Source organism: Pocillopora verrucosa, chromosome 10 (assembly GCF_036669915.1).
Source record: "Pocillopora verrucosa isolate sample1 chromosome 10, ASM3666991v2, whole genome shotgun sequence".
NCBI classification, from domain to species: Eukaryota; Metazoa; Cnidaria; class Anthozoa; order Scleractinia; family Pocilloporidae; genus Pocillopora; species Pocillopora verrucosa.
This window is the reverse complement of record NC_089321.1, coordinates 14,531,838-14,556,952: the sequence shown is the minus strand read 5'-3', so window position 1 is coordinate 14,556,952 and position 25,115 is coordinate 14,531,838. Positions and strand designations below refer to the sequence as shown.

The 25,115-nt window shown below is 37.9% G+C and overlaps 1 protein-coding gene across 1 annotated transcript; it reads left to right on the top strand.

Annotated features, from left to right (window-relative positions):
- Nucleotides 1-1,095: 1,095 nt before the first annotated feature.
- LOC131772993 (serine/threonine-protein phosphatase 6 regulatory ankyrin repeat subunit A) lies at nt 1,096-23,876 on the top strand. The gene is made up of 33 exons (XM_059088955.2): nt 1,096-1,371; nt 1,552-1,635; nt 3,356-3,434; nt 4,067-4,137; nt 4,729-4,837; nt 5,191-5,282; nt 5,661-5,748; nt 5,944-6,008; nt 6,659-6,736; nt 7,515-7,640; nt 7,966-8,052; nt 8,429-8,507; nt 8,937-9,051; nt 9,151-9,233; nt 9,590-9,653; nt 9,954-10,022; nt 11,170-11,310; nt 11,416-11,527; nt 11,733-11,807; nt 11,932-12,007; nt 12,913-12,952; nt 13,190-13,275; nt 13,939-14,026; nt 14,350-14,467; nt 15,442-15,506; nt 15,708-15,850; nt 17,272-17,303; nt 17,546-17,601; nt 18,328-18,411; nt 19,839-19,984; nt 20,936-21,018; nt 21,628-21,707; nt 22,322-23,876. Exons 1-33 carry the CDS (start codon nt 1,345-1,347, stop codon nt 22,599-22,601), a joined length of 3,021 nt encoding a protein of 1,006 aa, XP_058944938.1. The 5' UTR covers nt 1,096-1,344; the 3' UTR covers nt 22,602-23,876.
- Nucleotides 23,877-25,115: the final 1,239 nt, after the last annotated feature.

The window sequence follows — 25,115 nt, the reverse complement described above, 5'->3', positions numbered from 1 at the left end:
ACTCCACGCTAAGGTTATAAGTAGCCCTCCAAACAAAAATGTAAGGCAAATGATAAATCTGATCTGTTCCATATGATGCACTTCACATCTTCAAGTCCTCCGTTGAGACCCTCATTTGAGGCCCTCGTTTGAGCCCTCACTTGAATTCATTAATTTTATGCTAAGACCACTACGCAGAAGGGACATAAAGGCGCGTATGGACATAAAAGTATGCACGATCTTAGCCCCAATAAGTTGACCCATTGCAGTTGCAGCTTCGACGGGAGCACTAAGCATCAGCAACAGATTAGAGATTACAGCATCAGTGAAAATTCCAGATCTTTGATTGACACGAGTGAAGACCCAGGGCTCCGTGAAGTACTGATCCTCCACAAGTACTGATGTTGTGTTTTGGTAAAGGTACCTCTAATGATGGCGAGGATCACTTATTTTATACTAGTTGGAACAGGATAAAAACACGCATCCTTGTTTCATTTTTGGTTGCGAGTACTGACCGAAGCTGGATACGAAATGGCATAACAGTCCAAGCTGTCACAGTCAAAAAAGTTTCGACTTAAAGCATGTACTTACAAGCGGCGACAAGACCATTTTTCTTTAATTAAACAGCGAGAAAAGCGGAAGATGCACAAAGAGAGAGACTAGAACCAGCGCGCGTGAGAAGTCATGCGTGTCTGCTCTCGCACGCGTGTGCCACTGTACTTCCCTAACTCCAAAGTGGTTAGTACTTTTTGATTTAGATTCGGACTCTCCAGCCCAATTTTCGATGGGATGGTTTAAAAGTTTGCTAATATTTTTTTCTCTTTCTTTTGGACTCCTTTCGGATTGCTTTTGTGCCGGGCCGTATTATTAAAATGCTGAAAGGGAGGATTTTTAGTACAGGTCATACTTTTTAATCCTAAAAAAACAAGCATTAACAATGAAGAAAAAAATCGAGCTCGTTCCATTGCGCCAACGCAAAAATAGTTTGAATAGCCGACCAAAGAAGGGAACCAAAATCGGAAAAAAGTGGCGCCAATTTCCGCTCCACGGTTTACACTCCCAGCAAGGCATCTCACATGACTAACCTCAACCAATCAGGTACTTTGCTGCGGTTGAGCAAGATGGCGGATTGCTTGAAGCTCATGCCGGATCCATCAACTAGCGTTAGATTTGGCCTGAATTCTTCATAACAAATGCACTCCTATAGATTTTCGAGAGGTGTTCGTGCTGTCGGAATTCGCAAGTCTTCAGGGAGGTGACACCTAAGGCAATACAGTGGAGGTTTGCGGGTTTGAAGTGGACGGGACACGATTTTGAAAGTTGTATCGACAAAACTGTATGCATCGAAATTTGGATGGGATCTAGATGGTAGTTCAACAGTTACTGGACGAGGTAGATAGTTATTGCACTTTAAAATTATATTCTCCAATTAAGAGACTAACTATCGACTCTTTATGCTATTTTTGGCGTGTAATTCACAGCACAAATATCAATCTCACAGTAGCTAAAGATGTTGCAAAATGTTATCGTTGCGTTTTCGATAAATTATGTTTATTATGAATTATTTGTCAGCCTCCCCTCGTACAAGCGTGCTTCCACGGTGATGCTACCGAATTACGGACGTTGATAAGCCGAAACGAGGATGTAAATCGCCAAGTAAGTAAATTTGATTAAATCAGTCTCACTCTCTTAATAATCGAATTTTTCGGGTCACCGAAGAAGTGTCAGTTGAATGTGCATCATCAAGTTCCTTCTCTTGAATAAGGCAAGCTTATCAAATATTTAAAGAATTCGTGTAACCAATAATAAAACTCAAGTTTGTTGTCAGCTGAATTCTCAAATAAACTGCTGTTTTAGATGTGAATAACTGATACGTCGTTCCTAATCAGTACATGTCTATGAAATGTCAATGTTAGATTTTAATTTCAGATAGTAAAAATTCCTTCCACGGTTGAGCAATCTTTTTGTTATTACCTTTTATTTTGGTTCCTAACCTTTCTTATTCATAACCAGGGATTGTAGAGTAAGGAAATAAATAACAATTTAGGTGGAGAACTTTCCTCTTAAGATTAGAAATTATCTGTAGCATGTTGCTCCCTTTCGAGGAAGTGAGTTTAAGCTGTTAAATAAATGTTTTTTGTTTTTTTTTATCAGGGAAGGGTTGTATGTAGTTAGTGTTGTGTGGTAGAAATATGACACCAATGTTTGCACAATCACAAATTGCTGTTGCCAGTTGTTTTCTGTTTACCTGACCTAGCATACCAGTCCATAATACAGGGCTAAAAATTGGCTGTCGCATGGTTGCCAGTGGTGAGTTAAAACTGACCAGGGCCACCAAAAGTTAAGGTTTGAATGCCTGATGTGCGACTATGCAACAGAATTTTGAAAAGTTGCAATATAAATAATGCGAAGTACAAAGTTAAAAATAAAACCCAATATTTAGTTTAATTGGACTGCCTTTTTTCTTCATTTCTTTGCCTGGACTCTAAGATCATCCATTTTAGTGAATTTTTAGTTCTGAAGTGGAAATTGCAAGCCGTTTTAACAGTGATTTCATGAGCTTGTTCTTTCCTTTTAGTTAACGCTCCATTAAAAGCCACGGGGCATTTATTCAAGTTTTTCATTTTTAAGTAGAGGAAATCAAGGGCTATTTCATTTTGGGAGGGGCCACTAAGAATTCAAAGAAACTGGCCCGACTGACCACCAAGCACTGGAGTTAATTTTTAGCCTTGATAATATGGGTAAAAATAGACTTTATTTTGGAGTCTGTATTATTGATCTGTTTTATAAACTGTTGGTACTGCAGGTAGATAATGAAGATTGAGTAGTTATTTTACTATTATATACCATTTTAATGTAATTTCTTGAACTGCAGAACATGCAAATATGAAATGGCATTACACAGTAGAACAGGGTAGTTTTAAAAATACGAGGGAAAGGAAAGCAAAAAAGTGGCTGCTTTGAAGGATAAAAGCTTTAAGTCCTTTAAGCTTGACATTAATGCAAGGAACTTTCAAGTGAAATTTTGTTTGTCATGAAAGACACTGAAACAGTAGTGTTTGTATTGATTTTGTAGCATGTGTTTCAAGAACTATAAACCAAAAGACTTGAAATTAAACTGATGATGGAATCTTTCTTTTGTTATTTATGGCTTTACATATATAGTGCAAGCAGACATTTTGGTTACAGCAGTATTTTTCCTTGCCCCTTCAATGCTTGCAAAAGTATTTGCAAGTCAAAAAATCATGTATATTAAGCATTGCATTGGGTTTAATTGTTGTTCCCAACTTGTGCTGTGCATGTACATCACAGATTTTACCTGGCAATCATTTCAACATATTTTAAGTTGTTCCTGACAAGCTTTGTTAATCTCTAGGATGAAGAGAAGAGGACAGCCTTACATGCTGCAGCATATTGTGGAGAGAGTGACTGCATTAGCATTCTTATTGCTCATGGTAGGATTTAGTCACCAAATCACTACACTAAATTACAGTTTTACCTTATCATGAAGAGTCATCACAGTTCAATTGTGAAGGGACTTTGTTCATGCTTGAAGGTAGCACATGTCCCTCAAAAGCAGACTGCTTTGGTTATTAAATTTTATTTTATTTAATCTGTATTGTATTTGGGCAATTTTGATCAGAGGGGGAGGGAGAGGAGGATTGTAGTCACTGTCTAGAGTTCTAGGGAAGGACTTGCTACCCAGATCTCCATTTTGTTACTTTATTTCAGACTAGAGCATCAATTTTCTATACCAGCTTTTGGATCTAGGCTTCAAAATCCTTGCTATTCATGTGATTTCTGAAAATTAACTTGATTTACACTTATATTACCATTTGGTCTAGTTTGATCAATCTTGGCATCAGAACTGAAAATTCCAATCTAACATTATTAAACATTTTGGTTACTCTTCTCTCTTTAGTATTAACTTCCAGTGAAAAAGAAAAATATGTTTATACATGTCATGGTTCCCTTGTAGTACCACAAAGCTGTGTGGTATGACAGGGAAAAGTGATCACTCTGATGACAAATTTATTTTAAATCTCAATAATTTCACTCTATTGAAATGGTGCCTTTTTTTCCTCAGGAGCAAGAGTAAACACTAAAGACAGTAAATGGATGACCCCTCTCCATCGTGCCTGTGCCTCTGGAAGTGTGGTATGTTCTTTAATCCTTTACACCCTAAGAGTGATAAGCATCTTATTTCTCCCAACAGTATCACTCCTGAATCAAACATTAAGGTAACAGAAATAAAGGAAATGATCACCAAGTGAAGAAGCTCTTGATTGTTAAACAAATTCTCCTTGCCCTTGATGAGATCAACTGTGGGAGTTTTAAGACCACTAAAATTACTGTGTACATGAAGTATTCCAATTGCTACATGTATCTATGGCATAAAGTTAGTAGCATACACATATATATATGAATGTACTTAAACATGCTATTTTTCAATTAAACAGACAACCTTTTTATTTATTATACATTCTATTATGCTATCTAGATTCACTGAGCAGAAACATTGCCTTCAAGGTCATGTCTAAAAAGCAGATTAAATAAACGAAATCTGATTTTTCTTTTGGGACTGCAAAAAACAGTGGCTTGCCAGGCTCAGTTAATGAGAAAATACATCTATGCTTGGCTGACTGGGAAATCTTCTTGCCCTGTTGGATGAGACAAATGTTTTTTGTTAGTTTGTCTGGTTCAAAAGATAGACTTTTCCAGTTTAAAGGATATTCCCTTTACTTGCAGGAGTGTGTCAGGGCGTTGATCAATAGTGCAGGGGATGTCAACGCAAGAGACAGAAACTGGCGGATTCCTCTGCATGTTGCTGCTAGCAACAATCATGTGCGATGTGCAGGTAATTGCATAATGTAACCAATATTGGTAGGGTCTTCATGGAGCAAGTGTGGCTCTAGTATTGGAGAAGCCAAGTATTTTAACCCTTTAACTCCCAAGATCTCTTTAGTAATTCTCCTTACTGTCTGTCAAATAATTCAAATTATGTTAGTTTAGAGAATTTGGTCTCAGATCAATTAGTAATCCCATGATTGATTTTTTCTTTATTCTTATCAGTTGTCTGGATGATATTGTATAGATATAGTAAGGAGAAATTCTTACTTGGTCACTCACAGGAGTTAAAGGGTTAATAACTAGTTTTGGTAACCTGAACTTTATCTTTTTCCTACAATTGTTTTGAATTTTTGCTTGTAGAGGTTCTTATTCCTCACCTACAAAATGTGAATGTGACAGACAGAGCTGGGAGGACAAGCTTACACCACGCAGCATTCAACGGCCATGTTGGGGTATGTGTTGGAATTTAAAATTATATTTATGTCTATGGAACTCTCCTTCTTCATTTAGTGCTCCCCCTTCTAATCTTGTTCTCATCACAGGTTAATTAGCTGATGTTTTTAGATCTTACTCCAGTGGATTACTTAATGTTGTCTGTGAATCCTGAATTACATGTACATGTATATCAGACATATGCTCTTACACACACCTGTACCTGTACCTGTACTTGTACCACACTGTATCTATCCATTTATTCTTGATTCACTTTCCTTGAAGTTTCTTCTGACTCTCAGCTGTTGATAAAATGATTTTACTCAGGCAGGTACGTGCACATGCATGTGACATGAAATGGTTACTCTTGAGTAAACTTGGAAATTCTTGTTTTACAGATGGCACAACTTCTGATAACCAAAGGAGCCCACTTGAATGCTGGTGATAGGAAGGACAGAAAGCCATTGCATTGGGCTGCACACATGGGTAAGTCATGTACAATGTACTTGTACATGCAGTTCAATCTCTTGGTCAGGTCTGGTCAGAGATAAACAAGTGTTTCTTTGTCTTTAAACCAAATGAAAATAGGCAAATATCATTAACTTATAAGTAAATGTATTTAGGGATTTCATTTTATTTCTTCTTGGGCTAAGGCTAGTAATATCGTATGTGATTTTGTAGGACGCATTGAGTGTGTAGAAGTTTTGGTTAAATCTGGAGCTGAAATTGACTGCAAAGACAAAAAGGTACAACCTTTATATTTTGTGTGTGTTAATTAAAGAAATAAGAGTTGGCTACAAGATTTTAGAACAGTTTATTTGTGGGATAACATTTAGGGTGACCTAGAGAAAATGTTTGTTCCTGATTTCTGAGGAACAAAGGACATGTCAATCTCAAGACCACCTATTCATAATTTCCAATGGGACAAAAGTAACTATTGCTATAATTTTCTTTACGCCATTTCTCCATTCGTGGCCTCTTTAGAGTTCTTCTGTTATCAAGAATCTTTCTCACTTTGGTAGGAAAATCCTCATAAATGTTTTTAGAAGCAACACAACACAAAGCAGTCCTCTTCCTTATGTTCTATGTTCTATCCATCAATATGGCCAGTTTGACAAATTGATTGTGAACAATTGTTGCATAGTTGTATAACTTGGATAAATTCTGCTCTTTTTTTGTATTTGGTTCTGTTGTAACTTGTACGCTTTTCTGACCTTGCTTCACCAGAAATCTTACTTAAACTAATGTGAGATTTCAGTAATGGGTACAGCCATTGCATGGATTGAAGCCTGAAATGAGTTTACTTGTGGGAATACAATTTGGGTTATGCACAGAATATTTAAAAGATAATGTTTGAACTGTATAGAAAAACTTCCTTTTGCTTTTGTTTGCATAGCATTACACACCTCTCCATGCTGCAGCAGCTGGGGGACAGTTAACCACACTGAAACAGCTGTTAGGACATGGAGCATCAGTAAGTTTCTTAAGAAAGATAAATTTAATGATCCTAAGAACATTCATATTAGTAGAGACTTTAGGGTAGAAGATTGCAATATAATACTGTACAAGATATATGTACATTAAAATCCTAAATATGCATCTTCTGACAGTGTTAATGGTTTATAAGGTACTTGTAGACCCTTTCATGCTTTCAATTTGGTGAAATTCTTGATAGAATATCTTGTGAAATTAATCCTGTTGGTTTTTTTTCTGTTTTGTTTGTTTGTTTGTTTGTTTGTTTGTTTTTTTTGCATTAAATAAAAAATTGATTACTGTGTGGGAATAGAAGTGTTACACATGTTTTAAATCCTGCCTCAAGTTTGTGGAAAATAGAAACCCTTAAAAAAAGTTTGTTCACATTCAAAGCATCTAGCAGAAGTATAGGGAGCCACACTTTTTCCCAAATTGATTGTATGCTCCTTTCAACAATTGAATTGTTTCCTCAAAAATTTTCACCTAGAGACTCAAAACTTTCAAGTATTTAGGACTAAGTTTCTGGTAAAGACTATCCACTTGTATTTGAGCATTTTGTAAACTGTTGTGTAGAGACTTTAGCTTAGGCAAGAGCAAGGGTGTGAGTTATGTGCCTACAGCTGTAAAGAGTACAGAAGTTACCCAGAAGCAGCCACACTCCTAAATCATCTAAGATGGAATGACCAATCACGAACAGTAGACTACTTAAAGAACACTACTTTATCTACATTTTGTAGTTGATCAATACATATTCAGGTATTTACTTTGTTACTTTGCAGGTTGATGCCCCAAACTTGAATGGTAACACACCGCTTCACATTGCGTGTCTCAATGGACAAGACATTGTCATAAGTGAACTGATGAGCTATGGTGCTTCTGTGAATGCCACTAACAAGAAAGGCATGGTATGTGTTGTTAAACTTCACACCAGGGTGTTTCACACTTTAACCATTTCAATGAATTAGGTAATTGGATGTAACATGGAGCTTGATCATACATGTAAAACAAAATGACTCCTATAACTGTTTATTCATTCAATCCTGTACATCACTTTGATTCCTTTGTGGATGAGTTCACTGATAAAGATGTTGCCAAGTGACTTCCTGGTCCAGTTGGCCAAGGCATGCTGCAGAAGTTCTGATTTTGTTTAGCCTATTTTGGGTGGTATCTGTAAATGTATGTGTGCAATATTTGACTTTGCCACAAATGATTTTGTTTTTATCATTTCAGACTCCATTACACTATGCAGCAGTGTCAGGGCAAGGTGATGTTTGTCTTGAACTGCTCCTGAATGATGGAGCCAGTCCTAACTTACAGGTGAGGAATGATTAATCTTATTACCAGTTTATGATGTTTGTTAACCCTTTACAACCTAACATCAGTATGCATATTCTCCATACTGTTCTCTATACATTTCCTGAAGTGCTGACAAGGGGAAATGTGTTTAAAAATCAAGAGCTTTATAAGTTGGTGATCGTTTCCTTGATTCTTGTGACCTTAATTTTTGATTCAGGAGTGATTATTGTTAGGAGAAATTAGAAGCTGGTCACTCTTAGGGGGTTAAAGGGTTAATAATAATTATGTCTCTTGAATTTATCATTATCTATGTATAGTAAGATTAGTTTAGATTTATATACTCTACTCTGTACCAACAAATAACAAAGAAATTATTTGTTGATAACAATTACAACAGTGCAAGAATGGAAGGACTCCACTTCATTATGCTGCTCTCTATGGGCGCTGCTCCAGAGCTCAAACTCTTCTCCAACAAGGTAATACGTATTTGTATATATATGGACATTTCTTTGTTACATGTACCTTTTTACTTCCATGTGTATACACTTTATGGCCATATGTTAATTACATTGGATTTGCATGTTCTCCCCACTGGGAAAACTTGGTGATTAAACACTTGGATTCAAAAAGGTCTTTGATGTCCAGAAAGGAAAAAAAAGTTAAGCTAAAAATTCTTAAGTTCTGTTATCAACCATGGATCTTTTCCAGTGTTTGTCATTTTCTAACAACATGTGTGTTAATTGAATAACTTTTGGACACTTTATTATTATTTTCATCTGTGCATGTGTACATGAATTGTTAGATTTGGGCAAGGCAGAGGTGCACTGTTCACATGTGATATGTGGGTAAGGAACTGTGAAAGATTCCATATTAACTAAATTTGTTGTTTCCCATCCCTGTTTAAGGTTGCTATGTAGATGCAACAGATATCAGAGGAAACACTCCTTTACATATCACTGCATTACATGGTCAAGAATTATTACTAAGTGTGCTGTTGGCCAGTGGAGCAAACCACACAAGGTTAGTGATTGAGTGAGTTTGTGGTTGAATTAGCTTTTTCCAAAACATATGTGTCACCCATAATTAGCATTTATGGAAGTTATCTTTAAACTCTTTCAGGCGAGGATCATTTGGAATGTTACCTCTTCACATGGCAAGCTTAGGTGGTTTCACAGACTGTTGTAGAAAGCTGATATCATATGGTAAGTTTTAAATGTGTAGTGAAAAGAATTCAGGTTAAAATTGCTAGAATTAAATTTCTTGTAAAACTTATATGTAGGCTATTTTGTTCTTAAAAAAAGAATTGTGTTCATGAGAGAAGAAATGTAAACATTGAGGCAAACTTTGTTTCTGCCATGCCCAAGAACTCTTAGATATTCAGGACCCTTTATTTCCCCTTCCAATTGCAATCAGTTTCCTTACAAATTATGTAAGAGAATTTGGTGATGTAGTAAGATCACTCTCTCCTGCTCATGACCTGTTTGCCATATAATGTTGCTGAAAATTTAAGAAAAGCACTATTTGGAGTTTAAGTTGTTTAATTTGTTGCTTTCTTCAGGTAATGATGTGAATGCAAGAGATGATAATGATCACACTTGTCTTCATGCTGCTGCTTGCAGTGGGTCAGTCACACACAAATGTTGTTGTGTAGAGTTAATGAATATTGTTATAGGCCTTCTGATGGGGTGTACTCTGAAAAGAAAACTGCTTTACAATGTAGAAGTGCAGTGTTATATCTATTGATACAAAAGTTATTAAAATAAATCAGAATAAAAATGCACACGTGTTGCATTTCTGTGACCTGAAACCTTCAGCACAGCACTATCTTCCTTTTGTTCATAATTATGTTCATATGTGTACTCTAGGGTAATGAGTATTTTAAGGGCATATTCATAATTCAGTCTTCTTTTTTGTGTTTACAGAAATGTTGAATGCTTAGGACTTCTTTTGCACAATGGTACTAATCACACTGCTTTAGACAAGTTAGGCAGGTTGGTATGATTACTCCCCTATGTATGAGTTGATTGTTTTTATTTTTGTAAATTAATGCTTTTCTTTTTTATGTTTCTTTGCCCATCACTTAGTAGCATTTAGCACAGATTTAACTTTGCAGTGTTCTACACTGTACTGTTGAAACAGGATAGTGTGATATCAACAAAAGCTTTTGATTAGGCTGTTCCTTTTTGCATGTAAAAAAAACAAAAAAACCCAAAAAGGTTTCCAGCAGCTTGTGAATGGTTTATACAGACAAAAAAAATTTACATGTAATGTGTTACCTTGTTTGACAAAATGCTTGTTTCAGAAGAATACAGAAGTTTAATTTATCTTCACCAGATTCTTTTTCACATCCCCAAAATAATTTTTATGGCAGTGGGTTGACACACTTTAAGCATTTACATGTATCATGGCTTATGAAAGCAAAAAACTAAAAATCAACTTACTTGCTGAAATGCAAACTCAATCAGCAAGATCAAATCAAGTTGAGGCATGTTCTTGCACTTGTATTTCTCAAATTGGTTGCAATTGCACTGCATGTTTGCCTCGTCTGCATGCTTTCATTTTTCTTTAACTCTTCAACTCCCAAAAGTGCAAACATGTTACTTCTCTCAATAATATCCATACATTGCTCAGCAAACAAGTTAAGAGAATACTCAAAGTTGTTACTAATTTAAAAGGAATTGTATAACAATTAGAGGCGAGAATTAACAACCAGGTGATGGGAGTTGAGGGGTTGGGATCAATATCAGTATCTGGGCAACTGCCCACCTACCCCTCCCCTAACTCAACAACAGTTAATTTACAACAACTTAAGGTTAATATTGGGTTAGGGGAGGGGTAGGTGGGCAGTTGCCCAGATACTGATATTGATCCAAAGGTTGAAAATAACAGGTACATGTAGTTGGGATAGGCTTTTGACCAAAGGTGAAGTAAGCAGGTGAAGTTGCTGTCATAAGCTGCTGCTTAATTAATGTTCATTACTGTGAAGTTGGCTTTTAGATTCATTGCTGTCATACTGAGTTGCCAAGTTTTGTACTTGCTGTGGATGACCAGAAGTTTTTTTCTCCTTCGCCCTCCTTTTCTCTTCTCCTGAGATTTAAGAGATAATTGTTAAATTTATTTAATTTCTGTTGTTTACAGAACTGCCCTTCACTATGCAGCTGGTCATGTACAATACTTTTGTGTTAAATCACTGGTAGCTACGGGCTGCAGTGTAAATCAAGTGGACACAAGAGGCTGCACTCCTCTGCACTATGCAGCAGCAGCAGATGAGGAGGCCAAGTAAGCAACACCTTTAATTCATCGATGAACACGAACGATGAGAACTACTGTCTTCGGCATGTTTTTGTGTCTGAGTTTTGTTACGTTCTGTCTTATCCTTTTTAGGTGTGTGGAAAACTTACTACGAAATGGAGCCAATGCAAGTAAAAGAGACAAACAAGGTTACAGTCCAGTACACTACGCTGCTGCCAGAGGACATAAACTGACACTAGAAATGGTATGAGTTATTTTATTGTCATATTCAATATTATTGTTAGTCGTATTATTTTTAATATTTTAAGGACCGAGTGGAGTCCAATTTAGTCTGTAATCATACGAGTGGTTAACAAAAATCGGACCAGCAAGATATAATTTTTTACGCAACATTTTTTAACGGAGTTGTGTACATTTTAAAGGATGAATACTATTTTGTATTGTTTCAGTTGTTAGATGTAGCTGCAACAGATCTTCTTAATAAAAGTTCTGGTTCCCCAGCAACCACCCCACTTCATTTGGTGGTAAGTTTTCTATGTCATTCATTCATTTTTGAAATCCTCTGTAATGATCCTTTAATATATTCAAGCATGTGGATTAGGAGATGAAAGAACTAACGGATTTGAACCCGATGTTTTTCTTATGTAGGCCTACCATGGTCATTACCAGGCTCTTCAGGTGCTCCTTGAGTCTTTCTTGGACATTGATATAAGAGATCATAATGGTAGGGTGCTTCTCGAATGTACTTGTCCTACATGTGCATGTTGTTTGTATTTTTTTTTGGTTTTTTTTTTGTAATGCTGTAGTACTTTCTATTTTCTGTGTCTTGGGTTTTTAAACCCTCCAGAGTCCTTGTCACCAGCCTCATTATTAGCGCTTCAGCACGAGCGTGAGAGTATGACGCCTTGAGCGGCGCGAGCTGGCGAGAGGTCTACGAGGGTCTAGCAATAATAATGATGGCGAGACTTCCCGCAAAACTCTTTCCGACTTGTTTCAAATCTTCCCGTAGGCAGAGAAACGCGCGTCCTGCAGAGCTGATAACAAGGTTCTGGTGCTAGGCTACTTTGTCACTAGCTATGATTTTATGTTGATCTGATGTGCAGTTGTTAGCCTTATCAGCAAATAAAGTTTTCGTATAGCTGCGAAATGATCTCATTGGCTTGTCCGGAAGCTGTCTTGCAGAATATATGCGAAAATACTGAACATGGAGGGAGAAACTGGGGAGCAAACTAATTTTTCGCTTTAGGGGCAGCCAATGCGAATAACTTCTAAGGACTTTGCAAGACCCTCACTCGGTTTTATATTAGACTGTTCCAGGAGTAGCGATCAGTAGCGGCGAAGTGAAAATAGAGGGAGGCTTGGGTCGGGTCTCGTGATGTACCCGAATTGACCTCAAACTTCCCTCGTTTTCGCTCTGCCATCACTGACGCGCCGTGTAGTATTGTGCTCCGTGTTACTACGTGTAACTGAACGCCTGGAACAGGCTAGTTTTGTAATAAAGCGAGATGAAAAGCTCTCCATCATCTCATTTATTGCTCAGACTGACGCTTTTAAGCATGAAAGAAATACTATATCGGTTCCAGGCCTTCAATTTGTTTTGTTTTGTTTTTGTTTTTTTTTTAATTTCAGGTCACACTCCCCTTTACCTTTCTTCTTTTCAAGGACACGCGTATGTATAAGTATTCTCTATGTTATGAAAATAGTTTATTTGAGTACTCTTTCAGGAATGCGAGAGATCAGAAATTCTTGGAAAGGTAGAGCTCTGTTAACGCGTTTGCCAGACCTGTTCAAGTCTTTAAATAAGTCTTCAGCGTCTTTCGACGCTGAATTGACAACTGCTCTATGTGTTGTTGTGTAATAAGTGATTTCTAAAATTATTTTTCGAAATTTCTTTTTTATCTTACAGCGAATGTGTAGAATGCCTTTTAGAACACAATGCCAAAGTATTAGTGTATGATAAAATAACAAAGAGTACGCCTCTGCATGCAGCAGGTAATTTTCATGTTGATCTTTTCACCCTCCCCTTTCCTCCTTTAGGATAACTGATGGTGACTTTTGCTGTTTAAATTCCGTCTTAAGGGTCTCCTCCCGTGAGAAAAACAGTTTTTGATTGCGCTCTGGCCGCGCGAGAATTGAGCCGAGTGGGTGACTCTAAAATGTCAATCGAGGGTGAATAGGCCAACTCACTGGTATCAATAAAAAAGGGGGGAGATACACGCTTTGTACTCAAGGAGGCCCCTTGGAGCCAAGTTGCAAATTCGTGACCAATTTTGAACATTTCTCCTGAAAGGTAAAACCTGACTTTTCCCCCAAATATAACAATTATTTTGGTAGTTACCCGATATACACCATCCTCGAATGAAAGCCATGCGCTGATTGCGTCAAAATTATCAATAAACGTCGCATCCTATGGGTAACATAATTTTGTTCGAAGATTACAGGATAAAAAGTAACAAGTAAGGCACCATTCAGTAATCTACATCATCCTCAAAAATTTGTATCAAAATAGTGAGGTAGTGGAACTTAAAATTCTTCAGTTCCAAGTTGAAACTTCCTTCACCGAGAAACTCTCTCTGGCAAAAAGTGACGCAGGTCAGGCAAAAACTATCAGTTGTTACGTCGTAATTAATACATCATTTGTCTCGTTGTTTACAGCTTACAATGGACATACCGATTGCTTGAGACTTCTACTCCAATACAGTAACCCAGAGAATGCTTTAGATTGCGCTGATGCAGATTTAAGGTTTGTTCTCACCTTACATGTATGTCTGCCCGTTGTGTTATTCTATCTTGTTCCTTGCCTGAAAGTATTGTCCGTCGCGTTTTCGTCAAAGTTAGGCATGGTGCATAGCCAATAGTACTTGAAGACGAGTATAATTGTAACTTGCTTCTGACTGAAACCTTATTTGCTAATGGAAAACTCTCTTTCATAGTAAAATGAAAGTTAGAGTGAATTATGACTAGGGTTTCCATGATCCTTCATCTGTCAATTATTTTTTTGATACGTCAAATCTTGTTAGGTTGTTACTTTTAGTGTAACAGTTTTCTGTCCTGGTGTCTCTGCAGAACACCCTTAATGGCTGCTGTGGGGAATGGTTTTGTGGATTGTGCAAATCTTTTGCTCGGTGAAGGAGCCAATCTTTTAGCTTTGGATGTAAATCAACGTAGTGCTCTTCACAGAGTTGTAAGTAGCCGCCGTCATGTTGCGTAATTTTTCCTTATTTTACAAATTTTGCCACATACGCACTATATTTTTAACCCTTTGACCCTAAGAGTGATAAGCATCTTAATTTCTCCTTACAATGTCAGCCCTGAATCAACTGTTGAGATCACAAGAATAAAGGAATTGATCATCGACCAAAGAATCTATTGATTGTTTCACAAATTCCCCTTGTTAGCACCTGAGGAGATGTATAGAGAACAGTATGGAGAATATGCATACTGATGTGGGCTGGGAAGGATAGATTATAAGGGTTATAGCGAATTGTAATTAAATGAAACGAAACCTCACGATATTGGTGGATTGATGGGGGCGACAAAAAAATCAGTGAATGAAAAAATAAATCTGAAGGACGGAAAAGTTAAAAACGGATTGAGAAATAATAAGGTTGAAATATCAGCGCAGGAAGTATTAGGATGGTCAATCCGTGATAAACATGTAGATGACAAAAACTTGGGGAAATCATTTATAACAATTTTATCGCTTTTATTGAGCTGAAAAAGCTCAAAACCTGAAAAAGCTTTTCATCCTGACATAGGGCATCTGACCTTCTGTTTACCTCTTTGTCCCAGATGCTGGTGGTACGGGGAAAGATTGCGCCCCGAATGCCTCAAACTACGATAGAGCGATTTTACAATTGAGTGTCGAAAGTATTCCGGAATTGCTTTGTTTTTGGTTAACTTCACTCTGTGATTGGTGCGGAAACCTCGTGACACTTCCTCAACCAATCAGAAGCAAAACTGAAACCAATCACGACTTGGTCGGTCGCGTTTTCCCGCGCTATAGGCATTTTGATTGGTTTTTACTTTGAGCTTTCTTAAAGATAGTTTTCTTGCTTCTGTCTGGCCCTTGTGATTAATTTGGGTTTGGTTTTACGACAAGCAATCGAAAAGTGCTCTATTTTGCTACTAATATTTAATTTTCTTTCCACGCTGAAGGCCGCTAATGGTCATGATGAGTGCGCTGAATCTCTTTTACGCAGAGAAGCAGATGCACTTTGTAGGTGAGTGTAGTGCTCTGTTTGAATATTGAATCGTATTATAGCTCATCGCCTTTGACTACACGAAGCCTAACAGCTTTCCTCGACCGCTAACTTGATATTGACTCAGCTTAACTACTACTGAGGCCTCAGTGGACGTTTTGCGGCTGTAACATATGGTTTTCGCCTTCTAACAGGATATCGGATTTTTCTTTATTTTGTCAGAGATTGCAACGGCCGCACACCTCTTCACTTCGCAGCAGCTTGTGGTCACGTTGGTATTCTAAATGGTCTTCTGCAGGTTGCAGGTAGTGGTGTACACATGGATAATCACGGTTATACACCTCTTCACTGGGCTTGTTTTAACGGTACGTATTCAGAATATTTAGAACTGAGTTAAGACAAATGTTGCTAGTTCTCAAATTCTTGGAGTAACTTGTGAACTGTTTGTAGGCAGATCGTGCATACCGTATTTATTCGCCTATAAGCCGAGCGATTTTTCCAACAAATTAAACTGAGAAAAGGTAAATTCTCGCCAAGGTAGGGGGTTCGGCTTATAGCCGAGTATTTTCGCCAAAAAAAATCTACGGGTGCTTAACAAGATTCGAAATTTGACAACATGAAAAACTGGTCAATCAGAAGCGGTCATTCCCACGGTTTGTGTAAACATTGCAACACGATCTGACAGATATCAGCTGATCGAAGCTTTTCATTGTTTTAAAGAGACGAAAGACTTACCTTGACTCCTACTTTTTGGTTGCATGTTTTCCGAGAGGGAAGCTCCTTTTGTTTTCGGTTTATGTTAATTCATCTCAGTTAACGACACGCGTGGAGTACTTTGCAATTATTAGGTCTCGGCTTATAGCCGAATGTTTTGTGTTTATTTTTTATTTCAATGCAACAGCTGCTGACATGAAAAAGTTTAGGGTCTCGGCTTATAGCCGAGATCGGCTTATAGGCGAATAATTACGGTATGTTTAGGAATAATTCATCTCGTTATCATCTAAAAAGAGTCGTGTAAGAGCTACCGAAGTATTACTAGATTATGTTCAAGTTCTTCGTGTGTCGGTCAGTTACGATATCATGACCGTGCGACCAAGATTTATGCCCGAGACAAGAAGAATCATCCGCCATCGTGAAAAATGATTCGAGTACGCGGGTGTCTCTCGCCATCCTTGCGTTTTTATCTGAAGTGCGAGCGTCGTTTGGCTTCGGAGGTACTGCGCCCAAGTGCAATATCCTCACTTGTAGTTAAGCTGTCATGATGAATTCCTTATTAGTTGTCCCATTTACCGGTCAAAATATTATTTATTTAGTATATGCTGTTTGTGATCTAATTAGTTAGTTAGCGAGGGGAAAAGAACGAACGTGATAACATTTTCCCCGCTCTCAGCGTGAATTTTTGTGGCTCATTTCATAGTATTGTAATAGTTTGATAATATTGATAGTAGTGCTAAATCGTCAACTGGGACTCTCTCAAGGCAAGAATTATTTGAGCTCTCTCTTTCTACGCTGACGTGAACTGCACTTAATCTTTAAAGATCATGTCAAAATATCTTGCTAAAAACTAGCGTCCCTTCTGGTGGATTTACCTTAGGTCATCTCTCTGATTATATCGTAAATATCTCGAACCCAAGTATATTGCACCATTTTGGTAGAGTCCTAAATATTTGGAAACAACGTGAACTTCATCGTGTATCAGTGGAGCCTCATGTTTGAAGTTGATGCGTTCGGTTAAACATGATTTTCATTTATGATAGCCTCTAATGAGTTTTTCTTTACTTTCCAGGTCATGATACATGTGTGGATTTATTGTTAGAGGTAAGAAGAGTATTCTGTTTTGTCTTATTGTAGTATTCTTGTATCATTGCTTCGCATTTGTTGTATTGATGACCAGAATTCTTTCCTCCTCAAAGCGAATTGTGCTTACAGAATATTTCTAGCTTCTACTCATGTGAAATAACAGCAACTAGGGAAGACCCCTTTTTTGACGTCTGCCAACTTTGACGTATGCAAAGGTTCATTTGGATAAATCTCAGCTGGTGTCTTTTTGAAATTCACAGGGTGACCATTCGAGAGTATTTGATGGGAACCAGTTTACGCCATTGCACTGTGCGGTGTAAGTATTCAGTGTTTGACCTCAGTGGGGCCCTTAAGCTGCATGAACCCATTAACTCCCATGAGTGATCAAGACAGAACTTCTCCTAACAATATCAATACAATATCAAGAAGACAAGTGATGAGAATATAGAAAATATCATTTGAGGAGTACTAGTTGATCCAATACAAAATTCTCTGAATTAACATCGCAAGAATTGTTTGTCAGAGAGTAAGGGGAATTACCAATGAGATCGTGGAGTGAAAGGGTTAACACTTGCACGTTTTCTTTAACGGAGAATAATGGTCCAGAAAGCATTTAATTTCTATCTCTGCAATGCAAAAGTCCTATGAGTCCTTTTTATGTGACTTCTTGCGATTCCAGTGTGATATCTTGCAAACAGGTTATTAGAACTGACAAGCTTATCAGGTATAGGTGTTCGTTGATTAAAAACCAAACACTCACAAACACATTTTCTCGTGTTTGATTTACAAGTAAAATGTATTGCAGTTGGTAGGGAGAATTACTATTTGGATCCTAGTTGTAAAAAGGATCATAGAGGGACCTCAAAAGTGCATTTGTTACCAGTTGTGAACAATTGGAATGAGTTACGATTGGCTTGGATGTGTGTTTTTTGACCGGAAAAGATATTAAAAAAGAAATCTCGAAATGTCTGTCACTCTCACCATTTTCCCGCGTGCTTGAGTCGCCCAGATAGCGATGTGTAATACTGCTCTTCTCTTGCAGTGTAAATGATTATGAATCATGTGCAGAAATGTTACTTGACACATTGGGCGACGAGATAGTTAACTTGTGCGATAAAAAAGACAGGTAAGTCAAAAGCGTCTTTGAGGTTATGAGTACACTGCATGCGGCAAATATTTACCAAGATACAGAGGGTGTTAGTGCAGATTTTATTTTTTTAACTCCTACATGTGGCTCTTTCATTTCTCTCTGTTTCTCTCAGCGCCTGGCCCCAGTTTTTGGAAGGGTCGACTTCGCTATCCACCGTGTAATTCTCTAGCCGGTGGATACCGCAGTCCGTTTTGTTAACACGTTATCTTCCCTTGTAACGACTGAGTCCCGAGGTATAGATCCTACTAGCGAATTGTCGGGTCCGACAACGTCGGGAATAGAAGGGAGGGGGGTGGAGGTAACCAGCGGTTATTCGCATCAAATTGACTGGAATAGTATTACATGTAGTCAAGTGAGGCGTGCATCCTGGGATAAGTTTGGCGGTATGGGCTTCTGGCTGGTGTGCGATCCTTTTTTATTTACGTGAGATCCCATTGTATTCACTCTACAGTGACACATTTAGATCATGTGACCTTCCAGAGTTGCATGAATGTGGGTGAATCTTGAGTAGCAATTTAAGAGTCTTTTTAAAGACTTGTACATTCAAAGGGTCTAGAAAACCGCTGAAAGGAGCTGGAAGCAAATGAAAGCGTAATGTTGGCAACTGCATGGTAGGCAGGAGGTGTTATTGTTCCTAGTACAGTTCATCTCGTTATTATCATGCAACAGCAATATAAGAACAGACAAAACGTTTGATGGAATCGTCAATTCCTTTCAATGCTTGTCAGTTCTGTGACAGTCATAGTTGTGTGCTAGTTTATTTGCATAGTAAGGGTGACTTTTAAATGGTTAGCGAAAGAAGTCCGGGACTGCATTGGCTCGCTTTACGTTCAACCAATCAGATGCAAAAATGAAAATAAATCGTGATTCTTCTACCTGTGTTTTCCCGCGTTCTCCTTTAGTTGGCTCTTTTCGAGACTAATCTTTCTTCTTAATGACCTCGGTGATAACTCTGATTTTGTGTTAACGAAACCCAATCGAAATCCACTCCGTGCCAATAAATTTTTAAATATTTTTTTTAACCATTTGTTGATTGCTTCATTTGTGTGTTGATATCTTTTGAAAGAGTTAATCATATTAAAAATACTCTTTTATTGCTGGCGTGTTGACTGCTTTTAGAGCGCTTTTCGATGGAGTGCCGTAAAACCAAGACCAAAGCACTGACAACGGCCAATGAGAAGAAAGGAAAATCGGTTGAACCGACGCAACTGCAAAAAGCGCGGTACAACGCGGGCGACCGAGTCGTGATTGGTTTTGGTTTTGCATTTGATTGGTTTAATGAGTGGCGCGAATTTTTCAGACCAATCAGAGCGAAGTAAAACAAAAATTAAGCAATTCCGGATGACTTTCGACGTTCAATTGAAAATCTCTCTAATGTCCATATCACTGATTGTCAATTCCAGAACTCCTGTTCATGCTGCGGCTTTTAACGACCAAGTAGACTGCCTGCAGCTTCTGCTAGCAAGGGGAGGGAACGTAGATTCAGTGGATCAAAGCGGAAGAACACCTCTCGTAATGGCCGCTGACAATGGTCATGCTGGTTCAGTCGGTGAGTGTCGTGTTGTCTTTCCAAATGCCGAAGCAGTGTTCTCCATTTCGGGCGGTAACCTATAAAATTTACCAACGGTAGTACTTCTTACTACCGTCTAAAATGACTTTGAACTCTAGAAAATTGACAGGTTAAAGGGATTGCTTCACTGGTTTGAAAATTTCTTTTACCTGTCGAGCTCAAAGTGAGGGAGAACACTGCGAGGTTGTTTTTGTCTTATCCCTGTTCCTTTTGTCTATTGTTTAAAATGGCTCTCATTGATTGGTTCATGGAACATGATAGAAATATGGGCGTATCCTTGGTGTGGTTGTATGGGCGGTTATTTTTGGATGAGTGCTGATTTTCATCCTTGTTTTGCTGTAACGTTTAAGCGAAAGAGCTAAGTAGACTAATCAGCTTGTTATCTTGCTTTCCAAGAAGAATAAGCATTAAGTAGAGTTTTACTAAATGAATGTTTCTCGAAGGTCGCAGTAACTTAACGGGCCTGTAAAGCTGTTCTAATTTTCATTCCAGATGGGGGTTTTAAAGGTTTTGAAAACGGTATATAAAAACTATCATCTTAAAAATCCAATTGGACTGGTTAAGGTGCCAGAAACTGCTTCTCTATTGTTTAAATTTTGATTTTAAAATATGGTTCGGGCCCGTTCATTTACCGGGACTTAAGAGAAACGGGCCCAAGGCCCCGGTTTGTTGATGGGTGGATATTACCATCCTCTACTGACAACAGTCCTTCTCAGGACTACACTCAACCGAACGACCAGGCTGCACTTTCACATGTTACCCCCGGGTTCAACCAGTTACAGAATCAACAAGTAAAAAAATTGTAATTCCTTTAAAAAAAAAAAAAGTGGGCATTTGACCGGCAACTTTAGGTTCATTTGTTTGTTTGCTAGTCGTAAGGTGGTGCTTCTCAGCAGACGTTTTACAACTTGTTTTTTTTTTCTGATACAGAATACCTAGTAGGGGACGGTGGAGCAGACGTTAATATAGTTGATCAAAGTAAAAACACAGCGTTGCATGTGTCGTGCCGTCAGGTGAGATTTCAATTGTTTAAACCCTTTTGTACCCTTACAATAGTATTTATAATTTCCACACTGCTCTCTCTACATTTGCTATGGTACTGACAAGGAGAATTTGTTTGAAAATCAGAAGCTTCTGATATTGGTGATCAGTGACCTTTATATTTGATTCAAGGTTGATATTGTAAGGGGAAATCAGAAGCCAGTTACTCTAAGGGATTGAAAGGTTAATCGTAATTGTGTTGTGTTTTGCTATCCCTCGCCTTCCTTCCCGGTTCCTTCTACAAATTAGGTGGAAACTTTTGGCGATTCGTCTCCACCGCTTGAGTTCATATGAGTGCGCAAGACTCTTTTCATGATCTTTACCAAAAGACGCTTGCTCTCACGTAATATTTTTCATACTCCCATAGTGATAAAAAAAAAATTAGTAACATTTAATCTCGATAGCTTCTGCTGTTTTGAGTGTTTGCATATTTATCCTGTCTTTCTCCACTTACTTCTCAGTCATTTATCTTTTTACTTTTTATTTACTATGTTTGTTCGTATCTGTTCGTTTGTTGGCTTTTTCTCTTTTTTTCATCTTGTTTTTTTTATATTTATTTTTTATTTGTTTCTGTTCTGTAGGGCAACACTGCTTGCGCTTTATTGATTCTGGACAAAATGGAGGACTTGCATCTCAGCCTCGCTAACTCTGCTCTCCAAACGTAAGTATTAACCGTAATACGAAGATGTAAGTGTGACTTGTAACCCGCTCACACAAAAACTCTATGATATTGATATTGTTATAATACTTGTAAAGGCACTCTTCAAAGTCCTCAATAATTACCTATTGTGTGCCAATACCCCTTTGTGTGTTTGAAGTTATAAGTGGGTTAAATCCATTCTTCAAAATGTTGTGAGGTGGACATCATATCCTGAGTGAATTTGTAAATCACACTTCTCCTTATCTGTGTCCCGTGTCTCTTCCCTCATCCTGCATTTCTCATCCAGTTTCCCTATCTCTTGGCTCGTCTCCTTCATCCGCTGTCCCTCTTTTACCATCGTGTGTTCCCTGTCCCTTCAGTTTTACCCTTTTCATATGTCCTGTCTCTCGTGTCTCTAACTTTATAGGCTTTATCTCTAGTCTCTCATGCCGTCTATGAATGTAGGACGCAGGACTCGTGTGAAATCTCTACCAGTTCTTATCTGTGGAGCACTGTTTTTAAAGCTTTGATGTAAACTTTGCAACCTCTTTCCTTCTTTCCTTGAGCTTGGCTAAAACAGTATCTAAAATCTGAAACTCGTCCACGAAACAATTTTTTTTGTCATGTTCTCACAGACCCTTACACTTATCCGCAAGAAATGGCTTAGTTCCTGTTGTACAGGAGCTCATAACAAGAGGGGCGAATTTACTAGCCGAAGATGAGGACGGACATAATCCTGCCCTCGCTTGTGCACCCAACACACAAGTAGCCGACTGCTTGGCCCTTATCCTGGCAGCCATGATACCCAACTTGGGATCTCCGAGGGCAACCTCGGAGCGTCTGGAGGAGACAGACGACCACTCAGACGACGACTTATTAGATTTTGTGACGCCCTCAAGCAGTGCTACGGTGTGACGGAGACAACTCATCGGCGTATTTTTATTATAATTCTAGGAACAAACATTTTATATTTCAATTTGTCTGAAAGAGTTCAGCCCTGATTGGGAGGTACAAATTTCACGGGTGAAGGAAATTGTTACCGTGCTTTTTCCAATTCCGTTTTCAAATTACAGCTGTCCCTTGCAGCCACAAGAACAAGGTATTTGTCAAATATAATATCGCTTCAACAGCAATTTACAGTATCGCACAAAGGTTTCTTACCAAAGGTGACGTATCCTGATGGCGAGAAGCAGCGTGATACGTCTTGAATTTACCGCCATTTCCGTTTCCATTTTTTTCTTAGGTATTACAATAAGTACTGTATATTCAGCGAGAAAAAGCCGTTATGAAATTTGCCAGTCGTAGTTTGGATGGAGCTACAGACGTGAGACCTTAGACTTTATTACATAAATTCGTTTAGTGATTCACACAGAAGTCTATAGCGAGTTCAACGAAATTGTTCGCTCTCTTGTAAAACCCTTTTTTACCTTCTGGAAAACGTCTTTTTTTTCTTTACTCTCAAGTCTCACATATGCAGCATGTGCAGCTCAATCGAATTCAAGCCATGAAAATCGTTGCAAAAGATTTGAAAGATGGCATTTAATAAGTAAGGATGAAATAATATGCAGTATTTATGCACGAAGGGAGATCCCTATCCAGTCCAAACTTTAATGCCCATTCACGCCAAAGCCTAAACCTATTTTGTAGCTGTAATGTTAAACATGGCTTTTAGTTGTTGTTGTTGTTTTTTTTTTTTCCATAAAAGCTGCCTAAACCGATCTTTGTTGCCTTCAAATTTAGCACATTGAAAACTATGGCAATTTCAGTTTCACAGTCGTCTCCTTTGGAGGCTGACTAAACGCGCTTTGCTGGTGTGAATGGGGTATAAGTCCAGATTTTCCTGAAAAGAATCTCCATTCGAACTGATTACTTTACACATTCAATTGAGAATTGCTTCACTGTGTCAGCTTTTAAATGCTTGTTTTGTTTAAGTTGTAATGGCTATCAAAATTGCCCATTCCAGGCCAGTTTCATTTGATATTTTTGTTTTGTGCTTTGCATCGGGTTAAGGTATGTAATGTACAGATATTTAAAATTATCTTGAACAGAACCGAAGCAATTTCTTAGTGTATTTTTTAAACTCATCACCTCGGTATCAATTGTATCATATTTCTGACATCGTTTTGATTAAGAATGGTTTTTACCATTTTTTTGATACATCTGTGTTATTAAAATGAATATCAAAATGAATCGCTCATCTTTTCTTGTAATGTGGTCTTCTTTTTCTTTTGGAGATACTTCATTATTGATCTCTACCTTGGGTCGCTATCATTTGAATTTTTCTGTGTATCTTTTAATTTAAATCCTTTCTCAAAATCTCTTATGAGAAGGAAAACGTCAGGCAAACATTAACCAGTTTTGATACGCTAAATCTGAGAAATAACAGTCAAAATTGTGGAATGAAGTATTTGAGGTTGGTTGCTCCGGAAATCGTCAGAGTTTTCGATTCCTCCTAGGCCTTCAAAGCTAAACGTGCAAGTTTACCACATACCGCGTTTTTATATTTTAAAAAGCTACCTTATTGTTCGAAATTGTCCTCGAATTTTTCTAGGAAAATGGAATATAAATAGTGTCATTTTCAAATCGCAGTGAACAAATTATTTTCGCCCAAAACAGTCGAATGATTTGTCTCTTGCGTTTAGCTATTGTCTGTGCGACTTCTATGACTAGTTGAAAGAGAATCAGACGGAAGTGTTCCTCCCGCCAAAGCCGGGTATGGTTCTCACCAGAATTGACACAAGACAGACCAGAACCTCTACGGAGCCTTACTCGTTCATTGCCATACAGTAGAACCCGTAACTCAAACTCTTGAGGGAAACGGCAAATGGTTCGAATTGCAGAGGTTCGAGTTATCATGGTTGGTGTTTAATTTCAACAATCTTCAATAATTAATAAGGAACTATACTTTTACTATGGTTGCATAATTAACAGTCGTTTTCGTATATTTAGTTTGGATAAAAAATATATACTTACAGTTGAGAAATCCCTGTGTATAGATCAGCATTGAAACGAACGAAATTCTGTAAGGATTCTTAGCATTTAAAAGTTAACTTAGCGCCTTGAAACAGGAGCACTTTTAGAAATTGACTGAAAATAAGAGTGAATAGAACACAAGCACAAATATACCAAGGCACATGAGATTCGATGGAGTATTTTAAAAGAAGTCATTTTAGATAAGAAAGGTGTTTTATTTTCAGTTTGGAGGAAACTTCAGTTAGACGTTGAAATGTTACACAATGACATATTAATTTCGACTTAAGTTTTCCGTTACAGAGAACCTTGGTACAATGACAATATACTAACAAACGGTCGGAAATGAAAGGCGCTATTTTGTCTCTTCAGCTGCTCGGAGAAGAATAGTACTTGCCAATCATTTCCGCAACTTGGAGGGATTTCCAATCAGCGCGCGCGAAAAACACTATTGACCTG